At 40.0% G+C, this 12578-nt stretch overlaps 1 protein-coding gene across 3 annotated transcripts in view; it reads right to left on the bottom strand.

Annotated features, from left to right (window-relative positions):
- Positions 1–12578, bottom strand: part of OXR1 (oxidation resistance 1) — a 420839-nt gene that overhangs the window by 46443 nt on the left and 361818 nt on the right. For all 3 annotated transcript variants that reach the window (XM_053715278.1, XM_053715279.1, XM_053715280.1), the window contains one exon: positions 67–192. In XM_053715278.1, the coding sequence (XP_053571253.1) occupies positions 67–192 (126 nt within the window). The remainder of the gene's footprint in view (positions 1–66; positions 193–12578) is intronic.

Raw genomic sequence — 12578 nt, 5'->3', positions numbered from 1 at the left:
GATACCAAGAGAACAAAGTTAGATAGATAAGAAAGTAAACTGAAAAGTTTTAACCAAGAAATATACCTTTTCAATTTGGTCAACTTGCAAAAGTAAGCTTGGATCACTGAGATTTGGTCGAAAAGCTTCAGGCTCCAGATCGGCCTTAATGCTTGTGGCCTGTCTAGGGTTCACGTCTTCTCTTGTGGTGATCTTTAAAAATAGCAATAATAATTAATACAACCGGCTTATTTAGTCTTATTATATGGATAAAAAAAGATTTTGAAAAAGATATAACAAAGTTAGAGGAAGTTATTTATAAAAGTTATTAAGACTATCTTTTCTACCCAAGCTAAATACCTACATGGCCTTAGAAAAGGTGCCTAAAAGACAGCCCGTCTCTACAAAGATAGCCCGTCTCCACAAAGATAGCTTGTCTATAAGATAGCCCGTCTCTAAAAAGATAGTTGGTCGCAGATCTCTAACACATTACCATTAGATCCTAAGATTGTTGTGATTTTTTACTTAAACCACAGACAATAGGGATAACATGCCCTGAGTCCAATCTTATCAAAAGCTGGGAACCACATGCCACTAAAGTATTTCTGCATGGAAAAAAAAATAATCTTTCAGGATGGTATTTATAACATTTCACATTCATATTGAGGAATAAAATGTCAAAATTAACCGACAAAAATTATGTGCAGTTTTTGGTTCTTATCCTCTCTGCCACCTCAGAGACGGCCGGAAAAATCCCCCAAACCAAATATTTGGATTACTGACAGGCCCTGCTCTCATGGGATTGGTTTCATAAGAGGGAAATTCTTGTGCAAAGCTAATTATGGTCATTGTAGGCGGACAGGATCTCTAATCAAGAACATGTTTGCCTGCAGCCTCAATACGTTTTCCATAAAGTGATAAATGAATTTTCATTGGTAAGCATATATATCTTCACAATAAGGGTACTTAGAGAAGGCAAGCATCTCTCTCTCTCTCTCTCTATATATATATATATATATATATATATATATATATATATATATATATATATATATATATATATATATATATATATATATATATATATATATATATATATATATATATATATATACATACACACACACACACCCTTCCCTTATTGGAGGCTTTAGATCCTAAATGACCATGGAAGCAATTATTTGGTAAAAGAAAAGAAGAAAAAGGACTGTCCCAAACAATAAATGGCACACAAAAAAATGACTGTGGTATGATATACATGAAAGTAGGCCAAGGGACAGGAAACCCCAAATTGTTTTGTTTCATGATTTGGATAGAAAATACAATATTAAAAAAGAACTTTCCAATTTACTTCTATTATCAAATTTGCTTCATTATCTTGTTATCCTTCGCTGAGGGAAAATCATTGCACTTATAGCAGCTAGCTGAACACAACTAGTTAGCCAATCACAAGAGACAAATATGTGCAGCCACCAATCAGCAACTAGTTCTCACTAGTGTAGGATATTATTTTTCAACAAGGAATACCAAGAGAATGAAGCACATTTTAAAATAGAAGTGAAATTAAAAGTGTCTTAAAAATACATGCTCTATTTGTATCATGCAAGTTAATTTTAACTTTCCTATCCCTTTAAGGAGGAGTTTACATAGCTCTTCTTAGGCAACAACTAGAAATGATTTACATTTACACAAATATGTCTATTCTAATGATAATGTACAAATTGTCACTAATGTGTTATTGCCAGTCACTTGAAAGGTGGAGAAGGAAAGATATTTCCTAGTACTGAAGCAACATTTGCAAAATAATTCTGACCAAATGTTACTTGTGACAAAAAAGAAAAGAAAAAGAGACTGCCTTGCACAGCTTTTCGATTTAACTTAAGAAAGATTTGAGGATGTCGGGATAGAATTGCAATGTAATCAAGGATAGCGATCCACAAACATTTAAAATATATGTTATGGTGACTCCTTCTTGGAGGCTCAGAACGGCATAGATCAGGCCCTACTGCATCTTCTCTTGATCCAAAAGATTAACTTGAAAAAAATGATCCTTCTTTCTCCAGTTTGGCTGAGAGTGACTAGGTTATAGATCTGGTCCCTATGGAAGATGGCTTCTTCTGTACCAGGGTTAATTAATGATCAAAACTTAAAAACATAATTTATGTAAGAACTTACCTGATAAATTCATTTCTTTCATATTAGCAAGAGTCCATGAGCTAGTGACGTATGGGATATACATTCCTACCAGGAGGGGCAAAGTTTCCCAAACCTCAAAATGCCTATAAATACACCCCTCACCACACCCACAAATCAGTTTAATGAATAGCCAAGAAGTGGGGTGATAAGAAAAAAGTGCGAAAGCATAAAAAAAATAAGGAATTGGAATAATTGAGCTTTATACAAAAAAATCATAACCACCACAAAAAAAGGGTGGGCCTCATGGACTCTTGCTAATATGAAAGAAATTAATTTATCAGGTAAGTTCTTACATAAATTATGTTTTCTTTCATGTAATTAGCAAGAGTCCATGAGCTAGTGACGTATGGGATAATGACTACCCAAGATGTGGATCTTTCCACGCAAGAGTCACTAGAGAGGGAGGGATAAAATAAAGACAGCCAATTCCGCTGAAAAATAATCCACACCCAAAATAAAGTTTAAATTATAAGCAGAAGATTCAAACTGAAACAGCTGCCTGAAGTACTTTTCTACCAAAAACAGCTTCAGAAGAAGAAAACACATCAAAATGGTAGAATTTAGTAAAAGTATGCAAAGAAGACCAAGTTGCTGCTTTGCAAATCTGATCAACCGAAGCTTCATTCCTAAACGCCCAGGAAGTAGAAACTGACCTAGTAGAATGAGCTGTAATCCTTTGAGGCGGAGTTTTACCCGACTCGACATAAGCATGATGAATTAAAGATTTCAACCAAGATGCCAAAGAAATGGCAGAGGCCTTCTGACCTTTCCTAGAACCGGAAAAGATAAGAAATAGATTAGAAGTCTTTCGGAAATTCTTAGTAGCTTCAACATAATATTTCAAAGCTCTAACAACATCCAAAGAATGCAATGATCTCTCCTTAGAATTCTTAGGATTAGGACACAATGAAGGAACCACAATTTCTCTACTAATGTTGTTAGAATTCACAACCTTAGGTAAAAATTTAAAAGAAGTTCGCAACACCGCCTTATCCTGATGAAAAATCAGAAAAGGAGACTCACAAGAAAGAGCAGATAATTCAGAAACTCGTCTGGCAGAAGAGATAGCCAAAAGGAACAAAACTTTCCAAGAAAGTAATTTGATGTCCAACGAATGCATAGGTTCAAGCTTGAAGAGCCCCCAGAACCAAATTCAAACTCCAAGGAGGAGAAATTGACTTAATGACAGGTTTTATACGAACCAAAGCTTGTACAAAACAATGAATATCAGGAAGATTAGCAATCTTTCTGTGAAAAAGAACAGAAAGAGCAGAGATTTGTCCGTTCAAGGAACTTGCAGACAAACCTTTATCCAAACTATCCTGAAGAAATTGTAAAATTCTCGGAATTCTAAAAGAATGCCAGGAAAAATTATGAGAAAGACACCAAGAAATACAAGTCTTCCAGACTCTATAATATATCTCCCTAGATACAGATTTACGAGCCTGTAACATAGTATTAATCACAGAGTCAGAGAAACCTCTTTGACTAAGAATCAAGCGTTCAATCTCCATACCTTTAAATTTAAGGATTTGAGATCCTGATGGAAAAAAGGACCTTGCGACAAAAGGTCTGGTCTTAACGGAAGAGTCCACGGTTGGCAAGAGGCCATCCGGACAAGATCCGCATACCAAAACCTGTGAGGCCATGCTGGAGCTACCAGCAGAACAAACGAGCATTCCTTCAGAATCTTGGAGATTACTCTTGGAAGAAGAACTAGAGGCGGAAAGATATAGGCAGGATGATACTTCCAAGGAAGTGACAATGCATCCACTGCTTCCGCTTGAGGATCCCTGGATCTGGACAGATACCTGGGAAGTTTCTTGTTTAGATGAGAGGCCATCAGATCTATTTCTGGAAGTCCCCACATTTGAACAATCTGAAGAAATACCTCTGGGTGAAGAGACCATTCGCCCGGATGTAACGTTTGGCGGCTGAGATAATCCGCTTCCCAATTGTCTATACCTGGGATATGAACCGCAGAAACTAGACAGGAGCTGGATTCCGCCCATACCAGAATTCGAGATACTTCCTTCATAGCCAGAGGACTGTGAGTCCCTCCTTGATGATTGATGTATGCCACAGTTGTGACATTGTCTGTCTGAATGAACGATTCTCTCTTTAGAAGAGGCCATGACTGAAGAGCTCTGAAAATTGCACGAGTTCCAAAATATTGATCGTAATCTCACCTCCTGAGATTCCCAAACTCCTTGTGCTGTCAGAGACCCCCAAACAGCTCCCCAACCTGTCAGACTTGCATCTGTTGAAATTACAGTCCAGGTCGGAAGAACAAAAGAAGCCCCCTGAACTAAACGATGGTGATCTGTCCACCACATCAGAGAGTGTCGTACAATCGGTGTTAAAGATATTAATTGAGATATCTTTGTGTAATCCCTGCACCACTGGTTCAGCATACAGAGCTGAAGAGGTCGCATGTGAAAACGAGCAAAGGGGATCGCGTCCGATGCTGCAGTCATAAGACCTAGAATTTTCATGCATAAAGCTACCGAAGGATATGATTGTGACTGAAGGTTTCGACAAGCTGATATCAACTTTAAACGTCTCTTGTCTGTCAAAGACAGAGTCATGGACACTGAATCTATCTGAAAACCTAAAAAGGTTACCCTTGTCTGAGGAATCAATGAACTTTTTGGTAAATTGATCCTCCAACCATGATCTTGAAGAAACAACACAAGTCGATTCGTATGAGATCCTGCTAAATGTGAAGACTGAGCAAGTACCAAGATATCGTCCAAATAAGGAAATACCACAATACCCTGTTCTCTGATTACAGACAGAAGGGCACCGAGAACCTTTGTAAAAATTCTTGGGGCTGTAGCTAGGCCAAACGGTAGAGCCACAAACTGGTAATGCTTGTCTACGAAAGAGAATCTCAGAAACTGATAGTGATCTGGATGAATCGGAATATGCAGATATGCATCCTGTAAATCTATTGTGGACATATAATGCTCTTGCTGAACAAAAGGCAGGATAGTCCTTACAGTTACCATTTTGAATGTTGGTATCCTTACAGAACGATTCAATATTTTTAGATCCAGAACTGGTCTGAAGGAATTCTCCTTCTTTGGTACAATGAAGAAATTTGAATAAAACCCCAAATAAAAAATTGGTAATACCTGTTTAGAAAGGCAAACCTTAGAAACCGATGATGATCTTTGTGAATCGGTATGTGAAGGTAGGCATCCTTTAAGTCCACTGTGGTCATGTACTGACATTCTTGGATCATGGGTAGGATGGTCCGAATAGTTTCCATTTTGAAAGATGGAACTCTGAGGAATTTGTTTAAGATCTTTAGATCCAAAATTGGTCTGAAGGTTCCCTCTTTTTTGGGAACCACAAACAGATTCGAATAAAAACCCTGTCCTTGTTCCGTCCGCGGAACTGGATGGATCACTCCCATAACTAGGAGGTCTTGCACACAGCGTAGGAATGTCTCTTTCTTTATCTGATTTGCAGATAGCCTTGAAAGATGAAATTTCCCTTGTGGAGGGGAAGCTTTGAAGTCCAGAAGATATCCCTGAGATATGATCTCCAACGCCCAGGGATCCTGAACATCTCTTGCCCACGCCTGGGCGAAGAGAGAAAGTCTGCCCCCTACTAGATCCGTCGCCGGATAGGGGGCCGTTCCTTCATGCTGTCTTAGAGGCAGCAGCAGGCTTTCTGGCCTGCTTGCCTTTGTTCCAGGACTGGTTAGGTTTCCAGCAGTGGTTAATTACCTAGTTGCAGTTCTCTGCAATTAGCGTAATTAAATCTTCTTTTGGCATTTGTTAGTAAGGACAAAGGGAATCCTTCATTTTTTCACTGCAGCTTTGAGTTGTTTTTTCCAGCGCTAAGGTTATATTCTTATCTTTTGTTCTGTATTATCCCTTAAACCAACCTTTTAGCAGCAGGAATTATGGCAGAACCTAGGAATAATGACAATGTGTTTGAATATAGGACAAATCTGTATAAGGATATATATAATTTGTTATCAAGTGAGAAACTTCATATAGAAACTAGAATGACTGTTGAAAAATTAGACACCCTTGTAGAATTAATGAAAGAATTACAAACTAAAATGATGTCTGAGTTTAAACATAGAACAGAGTTTATATTTATAGAGAAATATTTGGAACACAAAAGGGTCCCAAGAGGACTAAGGATTAAAAAGGAGTGTTCCTTTAAAATTGAAGATATGGAATTTAAAACCAAATGGAATGATATCCTAGAAGAGGCTTCATTTAAATTAATGAAACTCATTAAAGAACACAGAGGGGAAATTCTGAAAAAATTAGAAATAGAAATACGCTCATTAGAAGAAAAGATCAGTGAATATAAGGAGTTAGAAGAATATAAAGTGAAAGAGAAGGAGATAAAGACCCTTATGGATAAAACTAAAGAGGAGATTTTAGCGATAAAAATTAAAAAATTTGAGAGAGACCGTGAGGACTATCTAGCACATGAAAAGAAACCTGATGCAGATAAATATATATCCCACAGATGGAGGTATAATGATAAATTAGAAAAGAAAGATGGTGGTGATGGGCAAATAGACAATCACCTAAAAATATCTGATAATCCACAGAAAACACAGTATGATTCCTATAGACCTAACAGAATACAACAAAGCAGTAGTAATAGTCAGAACTACCATTCAAATGATTCAGAACAAAGAGAATTCCAAAATAACAGGAATAGAATGGGATACCACTATGGCAATAGGGGTTATCACCAAAATAGTGGTAATTTCAATGGAGGCAATTCCTCTGACCATTACAGCAATTGGAATCAATATAACAATAGGAGTTATAGGAGGCAAGAATTTAGGGGAAGACCTAATAATTATTTTAGACAATATGAGGATAACCAATATCAATATGACAATAGAAGGTCTGAAAGAAATAATGGGGAAGATTGGAGGTACAGGCAATTTGAGAATAGAAACACTGGGTATATCAGGAATAGAGACAATCCCCATTGGAAACAGTCTCCAGCTAAAAATTTCAATAGGACTCCAGGGTATAACCAAACTTCTAACAGATTTGGAGTAATGAGTAACCTTGACACTGATCCAAATACCAATTCCCCGAAGGGTCAAAAAGCTAAAGATAAAACCAAACATTCATCTATTAAAGATACACAGATACCTTCCCCTTCAACTTCTCATTTTTTAGACTTAGGCCAAAAAAACAAAATTTATGCTTACCTGATAAATTCATTTCTCCTGTAGTGTGGTCAGTCCACGGGTCATCATTACTTCTGGGATATTATCTCCTCCCCTACAGGAAGTGCAAGAGGATTCACCCAGCAGAGCTGCTATATAGCTCCTCCCCTCTACGTCACCTCCAGTCATTCGACCAAAGGACCAACGAGAAAGGAGAAGCCCAAGGGTGTAGTGGTGACTGGAGTATAATCCAAAAATTTTTTAGCCTGCCATAAAAAACAGGGCGGGCCGTGGACTGACCACACTACAGGAGAAATGAATTTATCAGGTAAGCATAAATTTTGTTTTCTCCTGTTAAGTGTGGTCAGTCCACGGGTCATCATTACTTCTGGGATACCAATACCAAAGCAAAAGTACACGGATGACGGGAGGGACAGGCAGGCTCTTTATACGGAGGGAACCACTGCCTGAAGAACCTTTCTCCCAAAAACAGCCTCCGAAGAAGCTAAAGTGTAAAATTTGTAAAATTTGGAAAAAGTATGAAGAGAAGACCAAGTTGCAGCCTTGCAAATCTGTTCAACAGAAGCCTCATTCTTAAAGGCCCAAGTGGAAGCCACAGCTCTAGTAGAATGAGCTGTAATTCTTTCAGGAGGCTGCTGTCCAGCAGTCTCATAGGCTAATCGTATTATGCTACGAAGCCAAAAAGAGAGAGAGGTAGTCGAAGCTTTTTGACCTCTCCTCTGGCCAGAATAAACGACAAACAGGGAAGACGTTTGACGAAAATCCTTAGTTGCCTGTAGATAAAATTTCAGGGCACGGACTACATCTAGATTGTGTAGCAGACGTTCCTTCTTCGAGGAAGGATTAGGACACAAAGATGGAACAACAATCTCTTGATTGATATTCCTGATAGTGACCACCTTAGGTAGGAACCCAGGTTTAGTACGCAGAACTACCTTGTCTGAATGAAAAATCAGATAAGGAGAATCACAATGTAAGGCAGATAACTCAGAGACTCTTCAAGCCGAGGAAATAGCCATTAAAAAAAGAACTTTCCAAGATAACAACTTGATATCAATGGAATGAAGGGGTTCAAACGGAACACCCTGTAAAACATTAAGAACTAAGTTCAAACTCCATGGCGGAGCAACAGTTTTAAACACAGGCTTGATCCTAGCTAAAGCCTGACAAAAAGCTTGAACGTCCTGAACTTCTGACAGACGTTTGTGTAAAAGAATGGACAGAGCTGAAATCTGTCCCTTTAAGGAACTAGCGGATAAACCCTTTTCTAAACCTTCTTGTAGAAAAGACAATATCCTTGGAATCCTAACCTTACTCCATGAGTAACTCTTGGATTCGCACCAATATAAGTATTTACGCCATATTTTATGGTAAATCCTTCTGGTAACAGGCTTCCTAGCCTGTATTAAGGTATCAATAACCCACGTTTTGATAAAATCAAGCGTTCAATTTCCAAGCAGTCAGCTTCAGAGAAGTTAGATTTTGATGTTTGAATGGACCCTGGATCAGAAGGTCCTGTTTCAGAGGTAGAGACCAAGGCGGACAGGATGACATGTCCACTAGATCTGCATACCAAGTCCTGCGTGGCCATGAAGGTGCTATTAGAATCACTGATGCTCTCTCCTGTTTGATTCTGGCAATCAATCGAGGAAGCATCGGGAAGGGTGGAAACACATAAGCCATCTTGAAGGTCCAAGGTGCTGTCAGAGCATCTATCAGAACAGCTCCCGGATCCCTGGATCTGGACCCGTAGCGAGGAAGCTTGGCGTTCTGACGAGACGCCATGAGATCTATCTTTGTTTTGCCCCAACGTCGAAGTATTTGGGCAAAGACCTCCGGATGAAGTTCCCACTCCCCCAGATGAAAAGTCTGACGACTTAAGAAATCCGCCTCCCAGTTCTCCACTCCCGGGATGTGGATTGCAGACAGGTGGCAAGAGTGAGACTCTGCCCAGCGAATTATCTTTGATACTTCCATCATTGCTAGGGAGCTTCTTGTCCCTCCCTGATGGTTGATGTAAGCTACAGTCGTGATGTTGTCCGACTGAAACCTGATGAACCCCCGAGTTGTTAACTGGGGCCAAGCCAGAAGGGCATTGAGAACTGCTCTCAATTCCAGAATGTTTATTGGAAGGAGACTCTCCTCCTGATTCCATAATCCCTGAGCCTTCAGAGAATTCCAGACAGCGCCCCAACCTAGTAGGCTGGCGTCTGTTGTTACAATTGTCCAGTCTGGCCTGCTGAATGGCATCCCCCTGGACAGATGTGGCCGATAAAGCCACCATAGAAGAGAATTTCTGGTCTCTTGATTCAGATTCAGAGTGGGGGACAAATCTGAGTAATCCCCATTCCACTGACTTAGCATGCACAATTGCAGCGGTCTGAGATGTAGGCGTGCAAAGGGGACTATGTCCATTGCCGCTACCATTAATCCGATCACCTCCATGCATTGAGCTACTGACGGGTGTTGAATGGAATGAAGGACACGGCATGCATTTTGAAGCTTTGTTAACCTGTCTTCTGTCAGGTAAATCTTCATTTCTACAGAATCTATCAGAGTCCCCAAGAAGGGAACTCTTGTGAGTGGAAAGAGAGAACTCTTCTTTTCGTTCACCTTCCATCCATGAGACCTTAGAAATGCCAGTACTAACTCTGTATGAGACTTGGCAGTTTGAAAGCTTGAAGCTTGTATCAGAATGTCGTCTAGGTACGGAGATACCGAAATTCCTTGCGGTCTTAGTAACGCCAGAAGAGTACCCAGAACCTTTGTGAAGATTCTTGGAGCCGTAGCCAATCCGAATGGAAGAGCTACAAACTGGTAATGCCTGTCTAGAAAGGCAAACCTTAGATACCGGTAATGATTTCTGTGAATCGGTATGTGAAGGTAAGCATCCTTTAAATCCACTGTGGTCATGTACTGACCCTCTTGGATCATGGGCAAAATTGTTCGAATAGTTTCCATCTTGAACGATGGAACTCTTAGGAATTTGTTTAGGATCTTTAAATCCAAGATTGGCCTGAAAGTTCCCTCTTTCTTGGGAACTACAAACAGATTTGAGTAAAACCCTTGTCCTTGTTCCGACCGCGGAACTGGATGGATCACTCCCATTAATAAAAGATCTTGTACGTAGCGTAGAAACGCTTCCTTCTTTGTTTGGTTTGTTGACAACCTTGACAGATGAAATCTCCCTCTTGGGGGAGAGGATTTGAAGTCCAGAAGGTATCCCTGAGATATGATCTCTAACGCCCAGGGATCCTGAACATCTCTTGCCCAAGCCTGGGCGAAGAGAGAAAGTCTGCCCCCCACTAGATCCGGTCCCGGATCGGGGGCCCTCGATTCATGCTGTCTTAGGGGCAGCAGCAGGTTTCCTGGCCTGCTTGCCCTTGTTCCAGGACTGGTTAGGTTTCCAGCCTTGTCTGTAGCGAGCAACAGCTCCTTCCTGTTTTGGTGCAGAGGAAGTTGATGCTGCTCCTGCTTTGAAATTACGAAAGGAACGAAAATTAGACTGTCTAGCCTTAGCTTTGGCTTTGTCCTGAGGCAGGGCATGGCCTTTACCTCCTGTAATGTCAGCGATAATCTCTTTCAACCCGGGCCAGAATAAGGTCTGCCTTTTGAAAGGTATATTAAGCAATTTAGATTTAGAAGTAACATCAGCTTACCAGGATTTTAGCCACAGTGCTCTGCGTGCCTGAATGGCGAATCCGGAATTCTTAGCCGTAAGTTTAGTTAAATGTACTACGGCATCTGAAATAAATGAGTTAGCCAACTTAAGGGCTTTAAGTTTGTGTGTAATCTCATCTAGTGTAGATGATTCAAGTGTCTCTTCCAGAGACTCAAACCAAAATGCTGCTGCAGCCGTGACAGGCGCAATACATGCAAGAGGTTGCAATATAAAACCTTGTTGAACAAACATTTTCTTAAGGTAACCCTCTAATTTTTTATCCATTGGATCTGAAAAAGCACAGCTATCCTCCACCGGGATAGTGGTACGCTTAGCTAAAGTAGAAACTGCTCCCTCCACCTTAGGGACCGTCTGCCATAAGTCCCGTGTGGTGGCGTCTATTGGAAACATTTTTCTAAATATCGGAGGGGGTGAGAACGGCACACAGGGTCTATCCCACTCCTTAGTAACAATTTCAGTAAGTCTCTTAGGTATAGGAAAAACATCAGTACTCGCCGGTACCGCAAAATATCTATCCAACCTACACATTTTCTCTGGTATTGCAACTGTGTTACAATCATTCAGAGCCGCTAATACCTCCCCTAGTAATACACGGAGGTTTTCCAGCTTAAATTTAAAATTTGAAATATCTGAATCCAGTCTGTTTGGATCAGAACCGTCACCCACAGAATGAAGTTCTCCGTCCTCATGTTCTGCCACCTGTGACGCAGTGTCTGACATGGCCCTAATATTATCAGCGCACTCTGTTCTCACCCCAGAGTGATCACGCTTACCTCTCAGTTCTGGTAATTTAGCCAAAACTTCAGTCATAACAGTAGCCATATCCTGTAATGTGATTTGTAATGGCCGCCCAGATGTACTCGGCGCTACAATATCACGCACCTCCCGAGCGGGAGATGCAGGTACTGACACGTGAGGCGAGTTAGTCGGCATAACTCTCCCCTCGTTGTTTGGTGAAATATGTTCAATTTGTACAGATTGACTTTTATTTAAAGTAGCATCAATGCAGTTAGTACATAAATTTCTATTGGGCTCCACTTTGGCATTAGCACATATAGCACATGTATCTTCCTCTGAATCAGACATGTTTAACACACTAGCAATTAACTAGCAACTTGGAAATGCTTTTCAAGTAATTTACAATAATATGAAAACGAACTGTGCCTATAAGAAGCACAGAAAAAATTATGACAGTAAATAAATTATAGCATCAAATCTTTGTAAGAAATATACAATTTTAGCAAAGGATTGATCCCATTAGCAAAGGATAACTAACCCTGACAGCAGAAAAAATACACAAATAAACGTTTTTTATCACAGTCAACTACAATCTTCACAGCTCTGCTGTGAAAGATTACCTCCCTCAAAACAAGCTTTGAAGATCCCTGAGTTCTGTAGAGATGAACCGGATCATGCAGGAAGAAAATGAGCCTCTGACTGAGTTTTTTGATGCGTAGTAAAAGCGCCAAAAATGGCCCCTCCCCCTCACACATAACAGTGAGAGAGATCAGTAAACTGTTTAAATTTAAACAAAAC

This window comes from Bombina bombina, chromosome 5 (assembly GCF_027579735.1).
Source record: "Bombina bombina isolate aBomBom1 chromosome 5, aBomBom1.pri, whole genome shotgun sequence".
NCBI lineage: Eukaryota > Metazoa > Chordata > Amphibia > Anura > Bombinatoridae > Bombina > Bombina bombina.
This window is presented reverse-complemented; position numbering and strand designations above follow the sequence as displayed.